Source organism: Heterocephalus glaber, unplaced genomic scaffold (genome assembly GCF_053883595.1).
Source record: "Heterocephalus glaber isolate CG9 unplaced genomic scaffold, H.glaber_assembly_v1.0 deba00001532, whole genome shotgun sequence".
NCBI classification, from domain to species: Eukaryota; Metazoa; Chordata; class Mammalia; order Rodentia; family Bathyergidae; genus Heterocephalus; species Heterocephalus glaber.
This window is the reverse complement of record NW_028258330.1, coordinates 20,095,234-20,111,167: the sequence shown is the minus strand read 5'-3', so window position 1 is coordinate 20,111,167 and position 15,934 is coordinate 20,095,234. Positions and strand designations below refer to the sequence as shown.

The following is a 15,934-nucleotide window of genomic DNA, read 5'->3' as shown; positions in this document are numbered from 1 at the left end:
ATCATTTCCCAGGCAGTGCCACAGGCTCACGCAGTCTTCAGCTATGGACTGAGGTTCAATGGGAAATTTATTCCTGAGCCTCCCTGGTCTTTCTCCATACCCTAACAGGCAGTCCCAGAAGCCTCTGGTCAGTAAGATGAACTAGTTTATGCATTTGATTTTGAAGATAAGTCTTTCAAAATGTGGGTGGGAGCTTGATAGGATGCCTTGATGTAGACCTGCTAGGTCCCTTGTTCCCAAGGGAACAGGCTGGGATGGCATACCTCTGAGACCGAGATGGCTAGGTGGGTGGTTTCTAGAACCCAGCCACTTTGATTTCTTGCCCAAACCCTTGACATGTTGGAGCTAAGTCCTGGCCAGCCCACCTACCTGGCCAGAGGCTCTGGGGTCTTTCTCACCCAAGGATCCTTCCGATGGTTTTCTAGCTCCTTTCCTTCCACAGTGGTGTGGGCCTGGCACGAGCACATTTTGAGAAGCAGCCCCCCTCCAACCTCAGGAAATCCAACTTCTTCCATTTTGTGCTGGCCATGTACGACCGGCAGGGGCAGCCCGTGGAGGTGGAGCGCACAGCATTCATCGACTTCGTGGAAAAGGACCGAGTGAGAGGCTCGTGGGCTTGCTTGGCACTGGTGCTGGGAGGGATAGGAGGGGGACACATGCTTGTACATACACAGACACACACACACACACACACACAATGGGGCATATGAGTGAGTGGATGGATCATGAAGGAGTAGACAAGGGTGTGTGAAAGGCTGAAGTGGGGGGAAAGAGGCTGGAGGATCTCCAGCACCTGAGTATCCTTCTGTCTTGTCCCCACAGGAACCTGGAGCAGAAAAGACAAACAATGGAATCCATTATCGCCTCCGGCTGGTATATAACAATGGTAAGCCAAGGCCACTGCCCCTGCTGGGCCTGACCCTGAAGACTGAGTACTGCTGCACAGTGCTACACATAATGCCCCCTCATCAGGGCTGGGAAGGGTGTGGGCATGGGTGGTCATTAGAGGTCCCAGGTGCTCCCCTGATAGCAAGTGCTGTCCACCTTCCCACCCTAGGGCTTCGGACAGAGCAAGACCTCTATGTGCGTCTCATCGACTCCATGTCCAAGCAGGTGAGCCAGCCCAGGGGACACTCAGGCCTGTCCTGTCCTCTTCTTGGACCCATCTCTCCTTGGTCTGAACCAACACCCTAACCTCTACCCTGGTCTCCTGAGTGCCCTTCAGCCCCATGGGTCTAGCTCCCCCAAATCCCACCCCCATCTACAGCAGGAGGATTGGGCTCTTGCCTTCCAGTCTTGAAAAGTCAGTATTTGTACAGACCTTGCCTTAGGTCATATTCTCTAGCAGCCCAGCCTGAGATGGGAATCCAAGTGCATGTAGTTAATGGGGAGACAAGAGGAATCTCATAGGAGATGGGAGCTAGACAGGAAGATATTCAGCACACAAATGGTCTCAAGCAGACTGTAGCCTTAGCCTGATCAACAGAGTGCTAGAGAAGGAATGGCACTGAATCCACTCCCCGCCACACACACTCCTGGAGCGAGGAGGTTAAGATTCTGCACCTGTATCTGTCAGTCATTGGCTGGGCGCTGCTCCCCTTATGGGTAAAGGAGAGGCGGCTCCCATCAGCCCGAAGCAATTCTCAAGAGGAACCCCTCAGCCCACACTAACCGCAGCTGGGGGATGGGTGCACCGGTTTAGTAAAGGGATCTGGGAGCAGCCCAGGAGCTTCCACTGCACCACTCAGCACCTGGCTGAAGGAAGGAGCCTTGAGGCCAGCATAAATAGCCCCCAGAAACTGAAACCTAGATAAGCTCTGGCAGATTCCACAAGGCAGGGCTCAAGTCTCAGGGCTTTGCATGCTGGTCAGGAAGGACTTGACTAGATCAGTGAGCCCAGAAAGCAGTTGCTGGTGGAGGCTTGGGCTTTCCCACAAAGGTTGGGGCTTCCACCTGATCCCAAGACAGAGGAAGAAATGGCTGTATCCAGACAGCCTATGGTCACTGTGGTGGGGGAAGCAAGCAAGGCAGTGACAAAATGGGACTGTGTGAGGGTTGTGTGAAGAAGGGTTTCAGAGAAGTTCAGAGAGAAAGTGATCCCACAAATGGAGGAAGGTTGGGAGGCCCAGAGGGTTCTAGACTGACTGGTAAGCCAGATTTGCAGTTTAGGAAGTCTTCCCTGCTCAGGGAAGGAGGCTGGGAGACTAGGGAAGTGGCCAACTCAACTGTCCAAGGGGGAGACACTCGACTGCACTGGGGGGATACTAGGGATGTGAGAACTGTTTGCTCAGTTAGCAGGGATGGCTGAGATGGCAGCATTTATGAGCAAGGGCAGAGGGCCGCTAGGAGCTTGGGAACAGCTTGCCCAGGGAGGATGCTGAGGGTGAGGGGAGGAGCGTGCCTCAGGCTGAGGACCCTCCCCAGCCTGACCTTGGTCTTAGTTGCCCGGGGATCCCCCCCATCCTCCAAGCAGAGCAAGCTTAAGAAAGAGCTGTCTGCAGACAAACAGAATCTACAGACCTTGCCCCCCTGCCCTGTGGTGGTCCTGGTTTGGGGGGCGTGTTCTCCAAAGTCCTGCTTTGTACCCCTGGGCTTCCCTAAAGCAAGGCAGAGGACATTATTTTCTCTAGGGGCAGAATCTGTCCTCCAAATGGGCGGGGAGATGCCATAAGTAGACTGACACTGGACTTGAAAGGAGCTTCCTTCCTCTCCAGCCTGCGCACTTCCCTTCCCCTAGGCTATCATCTATGAAGGTCAGGACAAGAACCCCGAAATGTGCCGAGTACTGCTTACCCACGAGATTATGTGCAGGTGAGATGGGCTGCGTTTCCTGCACCTTGTCCCTTTGCCAAGATGTTGCCAAGGCCTCCTGTCAGGCCCTGCCTCCTTCCCCTGCCACGCCCTTCACAGCACCCCTGATCTCAGAGGAAACTTGGAGAGGGGAGGGTAAGGCCCTTGGGCACAGTGCTGGCTGAGGAGAGGGTCCTTGAGGCCCCATTAACCAGGCCTGTTTATGTGGCTTCTCTGCGTGTTTTTGTAAGAGAGGCCTCCTGCTGCCACTGGAAGAGTAGCTAATAAAGCTCGGGGGAAGGGCTCGCTGGGGAAGTGGGGGCAGGGTCTAGTTGGGCAGCCCCAGGCCTCAGGGATTAGCTTCCAGGCAGGAAGGAGGAAACTCTGCTGCCTCCTGAATGAACCTCAAGGTAGGCCGGGTCCCCTCTTCCCTGTTATCCCAGAGTTTGCATTTCTAGCAAGATCTCCCCCAGGCGATGCCTGTTATATAGGGCCCTCCTATTTGACAGTTCCTGTTGTGTGGAAAAGAAAATGGTACTCCAAACTGTGTGGTTGGGGTAATGGCCACTTTTGAGGAGAGGAGTGACCTGAGGTGGTTTTTAGGGTACTGGTCCTGTAATATTTCTTGGTCTGGATGCTAATTCCAAAAGCAAATCGATTCACTTTGGGAACACGTATGAGATGCATGCTCCCAGTTTGAGCTTTCTCTGTGTAGACAGTGCTTCCATAAAATGCACAGAAGGAGACCCTGTGGGTGACCTGCTGCCTGCCCTGTCAGGTCCTCCAGAAGCAATGTACTTTGGGGACAATGATTTCCTGGCCAGACTTATCCCCTAGGACCAGGATGTCAAGATTCCTGCCAGGACTCTCATTGCCTCTCCCTCTGCCCACCTCCCTCCATACCCTGGGAGTGAATCCCTGCACCCAGGGATCCCACACCCAGAGCCAGGACATCGGCACCCCACCAGGGGCAGCCCCCTCCACACACACCTGGTAACCTCCCCTTTCATTGCTTCTTCCTCTTCCTCCCTCCCTCTTCATCTTTCCTTCAGCCGGTGCTGTGACCGGAAGAGCTGTGGCAACCGGAATGAGACACCCTCAGATCCGGTCATTATTGACAGGTACTGCTGTGGGAGGGGCCCAGAAAGGCCGGGAGGCAGGCTGTGTTCATCCTGGGAGCAAGGGGGATTGAGGAAGGAGCACAGCGGCCCAGAGAGAAGCTGCCTGGGACTTGGGAGGCAGGGAGCTAGGGCCCCTGCTAAAGCTGCTACCTTGACTCCCTGGGAAAGGAGCCCAGGAAGGCCAGAGGGTTGCCAGAGGTAAGGTTAAGGTTAGGGGCAGGAAGGGAGAAGGTGGACTAGCACCCAGGGGAGGCTTCAGAGAGTCCAGGGGCACTGGCTATCGGTGAGAGCCTGGCCCTGGTACCTCGGTGCATTTTAATTTCTCTCGATGTCTGTTGCCATCACTGGAAAAGTAGGGAACACTTGTTAGGTTTCAGTCCTAGCATTGTCAAGATGACGCATGTGAAAATGCACTAGCTTATCATGATTTTCTTCTTTAAAATTATTTTTGTAGGAAATGCATAAAGTAAAAAACTCAAAAGGTAGAAAAGTATAAATATGGAAAAGTCAGCCTGCCTTCCTCATGGCTAGCATACTGTACACTTTTGCACCTTATTTTTTTTTGGCAACAATATATCTTAAATATCATTCCATATGGGAGCATAAGCCATACCTTTTCTCCTTTTAACAAATAGATAAAACATTCACAAAATGTAAAATTGCAAGATGTTTGAAAGGGTTTATAGAGACCCTCTTCCTCTGTGTTTCCAGCCCATCCTTTCCCCTCCAAGTAAGGAACTGTTGTTACCATTTTTTTTGTGTATCCTCTCTGAAATAGTCCTTGCACGTACGAGAAAATACAGGTCTGCAGTACATTCTTTTTGCACTTTTCCCCTTAGTTTTATAAAATTGATGACATACTAAATACATTTTCAGCACCCTTTTCTCTGAAAAATATATCTGGCTTATATCCCAACAGAAATCTCCTTATTCTTTTTTGCTACTGCAAAAGATTCCATTGTATGGATACATCATAATTTCTTTAAATGATCTGCTATTGCTGCACATTCGGGCTGTTTTTAGGGATTAAAAGATGTTGCAGTGAATTATTTGGTCTATATGTCATTTCACACATCTGTAAATTTATATTAAGGATATTAGTAAAAGGAGAATTACTGAGTCAAAGGATATACGCACTTGTAATTTTGATAGTTATTGCCAATTTGTCCTCTGTAGAGGTTAATCCAATTACATTCATACCAGCAATTTTTAGAATGCTCGTTTCCCATGCTCTGACCAATTAAGTATTTTATTTCTTTTATAAATAATTTTTGAGCATCTCTTCCACCTAGGGTCTCTTCTATATGCTGTAGATTAAGCAATGAGCAAAATAGACATAAAGCCTTGTATTCCTGGGCTTACAGTCTGGTTAGGGGAGGCAGACATAAGCTAACTAAGTGAACAAAACATATGGCATGTTAGATGGTGGTAGCATGAAGGAGAAAAATGAAGCTATCAGAAAGATCAAGGAGTGCCTAGGAATAGGGTATTGCACTGTTAGAGTATTTAAGCTTTCACTGAAAAGACATTTGAGCCAAGACCTGAAGGAAGAAAAAGAGCACGCCATTTATGTATCTATTGGAAGAATGTTCTCTGAATGAGTGTATCTGGTGTGTTCAAGGATCAGCAAACCAGTCCAGATAGCTGGAATCCAGGGGACAGATGGAGATGCTGTCTGAAGTAATGGGTGGGGCAAGAGTAAGGCTAGACCTTGCAGGGGCTTGTAGGCTGTATGTGAGCTGTGCTTGAGGACACTGCAAGAACTTTCACTTTTATTTTGATGAACATGGAAACCATAGTGGATGTGGAAAAGAACTCAACACTCTGGGAAGCTGAGGCAGGAGGATTGAGTTCAAGCCTTTGTGACATTACACTTCAAAAATAAAAAGGAGGGTGGGATGGGCATGTAGTCCAAGGTGAAGGTCCTAGACTTGACTTTAGCATACACTAAACAAAAGTAATACAAATGCCACTAAATAAATAAAAAGATTTTCAATATCATCAGTAATCAGGAAAAAGGAAACTAAGTCAATCACAAAATTCCCTGTACACTCACCAGATTGGTAAACAATAAGTTTGACACTATCAGCTGTTGGTGAGAGTGCGGACCAATAGGAACACAAGGGTGGGAGTGTTACTCAACACAACCATCTTGGAAAACAGTTTGACATTAACTTGTAAAATTGATCATGTTCACACTCTGATCTGGCAAATCCATCATAGTTTATATTTTAAACAAACCTTTTCAAATTAGAACACAAAACAAGAATGTTCAGCTTCCCAGAGTGTTCAGATTATAGGCAAACGTCACCACCCTCAACTTCATTTTTCTTTTTTAAGTTTGGGTTTTTCATATTGATTTTAGTGATCCTTCAGAATTCTAGACACTGATCCTTTCTCAGGATAGCATATTCCACATATTCTAATGCAATTGAATTTATCACTATTTTCCTTATGGTCTTTACTCTGTTTTATTTAACAAATCTTTTCCTCTACTGGCTCATGAAGATACCCTTTTACATTTTCTTCCAAGCATTTTTCCATTTCACATTTAAATCTGTAGTCTATGTAGAACTAATTTGAATGTATGCTGTGAATTATGAAATCAATGTAATTATTTTCTATGTGTGAATCACTAATTATTCTAGTACTGTTTATGAAATAGCTTAGTCTTTCCCACTGAGTTGTAGTATGAGCTAGGTTCTAAATCAGGTTTCCTTCTATTTGTGGGTCTGTTTCTAGGCTCTCTTTTTTATTCCTTTGATCAATTTGATAATCCCTGTGCTAGTATTGTTTTAATCACTATAACTTTTTTTTTTTTTTCAGTTTTTTGAGACAAGTTCTCACTATTAGTTCAGGCTAGCCTTGAACTCACTGTGTAGCCCAGGCTGGCCTCAAACTCACGGCAAGTGCCACCACACCTGGCATAAGATGTTTTTGTTGTTGTTGTTGTTGTTGTTGTTGTTGTTTTTGCGGTACCATGGATCAAACTCAGGACTTGCACTTGCCAGGCAGGCACAGTGCCACTGAGCTACATCCCCAGCCCTTAATCACTATAACTTTATAATAATAATGTAGGAAAAGTGTACAGGGCAAGTTCCCTACTTTACTTGAACATCCTTCAGGAACATCTTAGATAATTTGGCCCTTTGTATTTTCATATAAATTTTAGATTTCACTTATAAAGTTTCACACAAACACCCGTCTTAGAGTTTTGAGTAATTTTACAATGAACTTGTACATATGAAGTTGAAGGAGAATTACATCTTCATGATACTGAGTCTTTTTAAATACCTTTCAATAAAGTTAAATAATTTTTTCACATACAATTATTATTTTCACTCAGATATTTATTGAACAAGTGAATGAGTGAAAACAATAATTGTATGTGACCTTAATTGAAAAATTATACAGCTTTACTGAAAGGCATTAAAAAGAGGTATCATTTGTTGAAAAGCTACTATATACCAAGCATTAGGTATATAGTACCTGTACCAGATTGTAGGCTTAGGCATAAAAGAGTAAGCAAAGCAGGGCAAGGTAGTTACTGTCATGGAGGCAGAAGACAGAGGAGTCAGGCAATAACAATAGCTAGAAGTCTGTTAAAAAGCAATAAATGGAAAAATAGAGAAAAAGGAGTAATAGGGCCGGGGATTTAGCTCAGTGGTTTCACCACCTGCTGCACAAGCATAAGGACCGGAGTTCGATCCCCTGTACCAAAAAAAAAAGAGAGATGAAAAGGAGTAATCAGGCTTTGGAGGAAGTGATGCAATTTTATTTATTTATTTTTTATTTATTTATTTGAGACAATGTCTTACTATGTAGCCCACATTGGCCTCAAACTTGAAAGTTGTGCTCCTGCCTCAGCCTCCGGAGTGCTGGAATTACAGGCATGCACCACCATGCCTGGCTAATTGGTGTAATTTTAAATAGACTGCAATAGGCCCAATTGGGAAAATGGAGTTTGAGGAAAGAAAGAGACAAAGGAATGAGCCACGACATTTATATTTTATTGCTATTATGTTATATCTTTTGGTATGTTTTCTAACTTTGTTGATAGTATAGAGAAATCCAACTGAGTTTTGCCTGTGAACTTTGTCTTTATATTTGCTTTGTTTCAATTTTTCTTATGCAAACTACTGTTTTAACTCTCCAGCCCTTTTATATTTTATTTCTTTTCCTTGCTTTATTGTACTGATTAGGACCTCGAATATGGCTTAAAATATAAGCAGTAGCAAAGGGCATTTTTGTCTTGTTCTTAATTTTGAAGAAAATGTTTCCAGAATTTCACCACTGTAGTTAACTGTAGCTATTTGGTAGGTATGGTTCACGAGGTTAAGAAAGATTGTTTTTCTTTGTAATCCTAAGTATATGTTGAGTTTCATATGCCGCTTTTCTCTACATCCATTAATATACTGAATTACATCAATGGATTTTTTTCTACTTAATTACTCATGGTACCAAAATAACTTGGTAATGATTTACTATCATTATGTGCTCCAATATTTGCTTTACCAATAATGTTTTTGGCAATAAGGTTATTTGCCAAAACCTTATTTGTCAGTAAGGTTTTTGCTTTTATGTTCATCTGTGATTTATTGGTAATTTTCTTTTCACATAATGTCCTTGTATGATTCTGACAATCAGTGCTTTCCCAGCCTCAAATAACTAAATGGGGCATGTTCTGTCTTTTACTGTTTCCTGAATGAGTTTGTGTGAATTTGATTTGATTCATTCCTAGAAAATTTAAAATTTGCTTTAAGTTTGTAGGAATAAAGGGAGAGAATTTTTCAACCATTGACTCTATTTTTTAAACCCATTTGAAAGTCATGAGACTACTTAGGCCTTTATTTCTTTTTACTCTGTTTTGATGGGGGCGTTTTTTTGTTTTTGTTTTTGCTTTTTTGGTACCAGGGATCGAACTCAGGACCTTGTGTTTGCACTGATGGATATTTTTTTTTTTTTTGGTACCGGGGATCAGACTCGGGTCCTTGCACTTGCACAGCAGGCGGCAAAACCACTGAGCTAAATCCCCGGCCCATGATGGATATTATTTTTAAAGGAATTTGCACATTGTACTTAAGTTTTCAAATTTGTTTCCATAAAGTTGATCATAGTATTCTCTTTATCTCTGCTGTTCCTAGCTGTGACATTTTCTATTAGATACATTTGTATCATATCTTTGTTTTTGATAAGTTTTGCTAGTAATTTGTCATTTTATCAATTATTTCTAAAAACTAACTTTTAGCTTTGTCAATTGTGTGTGTGTGTGTGTGTGTGTGTGTAGTACTGGAGATTGAACCCACGGTCTCATGAATGCTAGGCAAGTGCTCTACCACTGAGCTATATCCCTAGTCCCTTTTATTTTGTTTTGTATTTTATTGTATGTCATGTCATGTCATTTCGTTTTATGACAGGGTTTTGCTAAATTGCCCAGGCTGGCCTTGAACTTGCAAACTTCCTATTTCAGCCTCCTAAGTAGCTAGGATCACAGGTGTATATATTTATTTTTCATTAATTTCTGCGTTTATCTTTGGTATCTCCCTTCTTTCATTGGGTTTATTTTGTTTTTTTCTGACTTCTTAAGTTGGACTGAATTTTTTACTTCTTTATAAAAATAATTATTTAAAGCTATGATTTTCTTAAAAGTATTTTTCCTGTATCTCACATTTTCATATTTTATAATTTCACTACCATTCAGTTCCAAGTATGATTAAATATCTGCTATGATTTCTCTTTCAGTATATGGATATTAGAAGTATATTTCCTTATTCTTAACTTAATAGATTTTCTTAGATATAATTTATATACAATAAAATTGCATATAAAGTACAATTTGAAAAGTCACACTTTTTTTCTCTTATAATTTTTTTGATATTTATCCATGTTGTATGCACCAATTATTCATTTCTTTATATTGTCAAATATTATTTCATTGTATGAATATAGCAAAATATGTTTTTCCACTTCATCATGATAGACATTTGGGTTGTTTCCTGAATATTTGGGGTATTACCAATAATAGTTTACAATCATTCATCTGTACGTGTTTCTTGATTTTATTTCTTCTAGGAGTGGAATGGTTCAATCATATGCTAAGGGCATATTTAATTTTATAAGAGACAGTGTGTCTTCTAAAGAAGTTGTACATTTTACATTCCTTCCATCAGTATATGAGCAATGTAGTTCCTCTGCATCTCCATCAAAATTTGGAATGATCTCTCTTTAAGTTTAGCCATTCTAATACCTGTAGGTATGTAGCAGTATCTCATTGTTCTTTTAACTTGTGTATCTCTAAAGACTAATGATATTGAACATCTTACATGTGCTTATTTCCTATCCATATTTTTTCGGTAAAGCAACAGTTCAAATCTTTATCACCACCCCCTTTTTAATTTTATTTATTTATTTATTTATTTATTTTTGATACCGAGGATTGAACTCAGGACCGTGCGGCTGCAAGGCAGACGGTGGCACCACTGAGCTAAATCCCCAGCCCCTCCACCCCCTTTTTTAAATTGGGATTTTTTTCTTTTTTTTTTTTTTTTGGTACCAGGGATCGAACTCAGGTCCTTGCACTTGCACAGCAGGCGATGAAACCACTGAGCTAAATCCCTGGCCCGATTTTTTCTTAATACTAAGTTGTAGAAGTTCTTTATATACTGTAGACACAAGTGGTTTATCAGATGTATGTTCTGTAAGTTTTCTTCCAATAATTTTTTTCTTTTGTGGATGGTATATTTGGTGACATAGCTAAGGTATTGTTGCATAATCCAAGGTTATTGAAATTTTTCCCTTCTGTATTTTGTAGTCTTAGGCTTTGCTCATGATCTATTTTAAGTTAATTTTTGCAGATGCTGAGAGGTATAGATTCAAGGCACTTTTTTCTGTGTTAATTAATTGTGTTTTTTAATCAATAGTGCATTCATAAGCTATCATTACACCATTACATTGCTTTTGCTCCTGTGTAAAAAATATGTTGTTTACACATGTATGGGCTTATTTCTGGACTCTCTTCTTTTGCATTGCTCCTATAGTTTGGCTTATGTGCCAATAACACACTAGTTTGTTTTGTTTTGTTTTGGTTTGATTTGGTTTTGGTTTTTAGAGAAAAGGTCTCTCTATACAGTTCAGGCTTATTCTGAATCACTATGTAATCCAGACTGATCTCCATCTTACAGTGATCCTCCTGCCTCAGCCTCTCAAGTACTGGGATTATAGGCATGCACCACAGCACTCAGCTCTACAATGTTTTGATTGTTACTTTATAATAATTCTTTAAATCAGGTACTGTAGGGCCGGGGATTTAGCTCAGTGATTCCGCTGCCTGCCTCACAATCTCATGGTCCTGAGTTCGATCTCCAGTACCAAAAAAAAAAAGGCACTAACAAATCAGTTAATAAAGGTCCTTGAATTTTGTTCTTCATTTTCAGAATTATTTGGGTATCCTAGATTCTTTACATTTCCATATAAATATGAGGATCTGTGTGTCAATTTTTACAAGAAAAGAAGGGGGGAAAGAAGGAAGGGAGGGACAGGCCCAGTGGGATTTTTGATTGAGATTACATTGAATTTCTGTATAAATTTTGGAAAGTTAATATCTTAACAATTTCAAGTCTTCTAACCTAAGAACAAAGCATAGCTCTCCATTTATCTAGTTCTTCCTTAATCTCCCTCAATACTATTTTGCAGTTTTCAGTGTAAAGATCTTTCACATCATTTGTTTAGATTTAGTTCTATTTCATTATCTTCATGCTATTGTAAATGTTATTTTAAATTTTAATTTCTGATAGTTTCTAAGTCTAAATAATTTTTTAAATTGATCTTGTATCCTGTAGCCATGCCAAACTCACTTACTGGTTCTAGTAGCTTTTTAAAAATTTCATGGGCTCTTCTACATTGCCAATCATGTCATCTGCAGATAAAAAGCCTTTATTTGTTCCTTTCTATTCTACATGCCTTTTATTTGTTTTTCTTGCCTGATTGTATTGGTTAGACTTTCCAGGGTAATGTTGAATAGTCGTGGTAGGAATGGGTATCTGTCTTGTTCCTGATCTTGGGTGGAAAGCATTCAGTCTTTTACCATTATGTATGATGTTAGTGATTGTTTTTTCATAAATGCCCTTAATCAGGTGAAAGAAGTACCTTACTACTGTTTTTTTTTTTTGGTACTGGGGATTGAACTCGGGTCCTCACGCTTGCGAGACAGGTGGCAGAACCACTGAGCTAAATCCTGAGCCCATACCTTACTATTTTTAGTTACTGATAATTTTTTAAACCAGGAATGGATGTTATATTTTGTCTAATGAATTTTCTGCATCTACTGAGTTGATCATACATTTTTATTCGTTTTAAATTTAATATTGCAAAGTGTTTGGCTACAGTGTTAAACCAACCCTACATTTCCCAGATAAGGTCTGTTTAATAATCATGTATTATCTTTTTATATACTATTGGATTCAGTTTAATGCTTGTTTAGAAGTTTTGCATCTGTGCCCATGATGGGTATTTACAGTTTTCTTCTCATTTCTTTGGCTGGTTTTGGTATCAGGTTAATGCTGGCATCATTTGAATTAGTTAGAAAATATTTCCTCCTCTTTAATATTTTGAAATTTTTTGTGTGGAATTGTTATTACTTCTTCCTTAAGTGTTTGATGGAATTCACCAGCGAAGACATCTGAACCTGAAGTTTTCTTTGTGGAAGGATTTTAACAGCAATCTCAATGTTTCTAATAGATATAATAAGTTATCTATTTCTTCATGAATGAGCCTTGATTTATGTCTTTTGAAGAATTTATCTATTTCTTATAAATTATTGAATCTGCTGGCATTAAACTGTTCATAATAGTCTCTTCTCTTTCACTTAGTATCTCTAGATCCTGTAATAATACTGGCAAATTGTGTCTTCTCTCTTTTATTCCTTGTCAGTATGGCTACAGATTTATTCATTTCATTCATCATCTTAAAGAACCAGCTTTAAGTTTGACTGATTTTCTTCATTGTTTTTCTGTTTTCTGTTTTACTAATTTCTACATTGATATGTATGTACTTTATCTGCTTATTTTTGTTAATTACCTCTCCCTTTCCTGGTTTCTTAAGGTAGAAATTAAGTCATTGGTTTAAAACCTTTCATTTTGTCTAAATAATACTTTTAGAGGTATACATTTCTCTGTTAAGAATTGTTTTAGTGACATGTCACAAATTCTGATTTATCATGGTTTTGTTTTCATTCAGTTTTAAATACTTTCTAATTTCTCTTTTGAGATCTTTTTGACACATGTTACCTAGTTTTCAAAAATGAGACCTTTCCATTATTATTTCTAATTTAACTCTGTTGTCAGGGAATATATGCTCTGTATGACTTGAGCCTCTTTGAATTTATTGGGATTTATTTTATGGCCCAGAATAAGGCACACCTTGAAAATGTTTTCTATGCACCTGAGAAGAATATGTGTGGTTTGGTCAAGTGTTCTATAAATATTGAACAAGTCAAGGTAGTTGATAGAGTTGTTCAAGTCTAGTGTATTCTGGCTGATGTTCTGCCATCAGAATATCGTATATTGGGAGAAAAATATGAAAATCACTGACTATTGTTGTATATTTTTGCCTATTTCTCCCTGAGTTTCTGTCAGTTTTGATTCATACAATTTGAAATTCTGTTATTATAGGTGCATAAATGTTTCATATTATCCTGTCATTTTGTGTGACTCTTTCATTGTAAAATTCATGATCTCAGCTTGGTGTGGTGGCACATCCCTGTGATCCCAGCACTCGGGAAGCTGAGGCAGGAGGATTGCTGCAAGTTTGAGGCCATCCTGGGCTATATAGAGAGGCCAAAGCCAACTTGAACTGCATAGCAAGACCTTCTCTCAAAAAATAAAAAACAAATAAAAACAACAACAAAAAGAATCCATGAACTCTACTTTGATATTATACACAGTATCTATTCTTTTACTTTTAACCTACTTATGCCTTTATATTTAAACTATATTTTGTTTTTCTTTTTATCTCTTTTCTTTGTTTTCCTTATTTATTATTTTCTTATTTATTTAGTTTGTTAAATATATTTATTTATTTATTTATTTATTTATTTTAGTGTTGGGTACTCAACTATATCTCCAGCCTTTTTTATTTTGAGACATGGTCTTACTGAGTTGCCCACGCTTGCCTGGCCACCATCCTCCTCCTCAGTTTCTTAAGTGGCTGAGATTACAGGTATGCACCACCATGTGCAACTGACGTGCATTTCTTGTAGACAGCATTTTGTCAAAAATCCAATATGTTAATATCTGCCTTTCAATTGGGATATTTACACTATTTCCATTTAATGTAAATACTGATATAGTTAAGTTTGAGTCTATCATGATTTTGTTTTGTGTAGACAGAGTCTCACTATGTAGTTCAGGTGCCCCTTGAACTCATAATCCTCCTGCCTCAGCCTCTCAAATGCTGGGATTAAAGGCATGCATCACCAGGTCTGGCTCATTGATATTTCTTCTGGAATGTGCTTCTCATCTGTTCTGTCTTTCTTTGTTCCCATTTTGCTCTTTTCTGTCTCTTCCTTTTTTTTTTTTGCTTCTTTTAGATTATTCCATTTTTTTATTATTCCATCTTATTTTCTATGCTAGCTTATTAATAAAACTCCATATTTTGCTATTTCAGTTGTTTATTTAGAGCTTATAGTATATATTTTAAACTTATTGCAATCTACCTCCAATTATACCACTTTTTGTTTACTATTGTTGTCATGAATTTCATTTTTATGCGTTATAAAATACAATGCAATTAATATTTTGTTTAATCAATTTTGGGGGGTACTGGGGATCAAACTCAGGTCCTTGTGCTTGCAAGGCAGGCAGCAGAACCACTGAGCTAAATCCCTGGCCCTGTTTAATCAATTTTTAAAGAGATTTAAATCCTATGAAAAATATATATTTCTCCTTTTAGTTACCATGTTTAGTGCTTTTTTATTCCTTTCTGCTACTCTACATTTCCATCTGCTATCATTTTTTTAATCTCTGAAGGACATACTTTATTCATATATTGTTTTTGAAAGATATTTTTGCTGGGTATAAAACTCTAGATTAACAATTGTTTAGTCTTGTTCTTAAGAATATTGTTCCACTGTCTTCTCTCATGAATCTTTTCTTCTCTCTCTTTTTTTTTTTGGTGTGTGTGGGGAGGTGCACGCACACACAAGTGTGCACAGGAGAAAAAATCCAGAGCCTTTCACATACTAAACATGTGCTTTTACTCTGAACTATATATCCTTAGCCCCCTTTCTGGAAATCTGATATCATCCTTATGTTTATTCCTCTTTGCATAACTTGTCTTTTATTTTTGGCTGCATTTAGGGTTTTCTGTTTATCGTTCATTTTGAGCAACTTAATTATGATGTACATTGATGGAATTTTCTTCATTGTTTGTAGAAGTTTCAGTTCATAGTTGGCTGGCTCCAAGGCAGGGTGGAATGGCAGAAGGGCATCGCAGAGGAGAAACAGTTCATGACAGACTGAAGGCAGCAAACGGTGAAGTAGTGAAGCAGCAGCAGCAAACTACAACAGAAGCCTTCTGACCTTTATGTTCTATCCAAGCTACACACCCTTAGGCCAGGTAGCACTCACACCCAGGGTGAACCTTCCCATTATCCACACCCAGAACTATGCCCAACAAATCAGTGGACTGATTTAGTAATCACACACCCTTCATCCCAGCATCATACACTTCATCCCAGCATCACGCACTCTAGATCCATCCACCTATGACTGTATGAGGCTTTGGGGGGACATCTAGACACAAGCCATAACAATTATTGATTATTCTCTTTACTATGGGTTTTGTTGTTGTTGACGTTTGGGGGTTTTTTTCCTCATCTTGGCATGTCTGGTAATCTGTCATAGGATGTCAGATATTGTGACGTTTGTCTTGAGCGGTAGATACTTTTGTGTTTATGTAAATCTTGAGCTTTGTTCTGGGGTGTAGTTAAGTTCTTGGAAACAGTTTTATCTTTTTTAGCCTTGCTT

The 15,934-nt window shown here is 39.7% G+C and overlaps 1 protein-coding gene across 1 annotated transcript in view; it reads left to right on the top strand.

The window, feature by feature from the left end:
* Positions 1-15,934, top strand: part of Ebf4 (EBF transcription factor 4) — a 58,294-nt gene that overhangs the window by 12,022 nt on the left and 30,338 nt on the right. Inside the window, exons 3-7 of the mRNA XM_004840674.4 lie at positions 443-599; positions 823-886; positions 1,058-1,113; positions 2,738-2,811; positions 3,843-3,911. Of these exons, the coding sequence (XP_004840731.2) occupies positions 443-599; positions 823-886; positions 1,058-1,113; positions 2,738-2,811; positions 3,843-3,911 (420 nt within the window). The remainder of the gene's footprint in view (positions 1-442; positions 600-822; positions 887-1,057; positions 1,114-2,737; positions 2,812-3,842; positions 3,912-15,934) is intronic.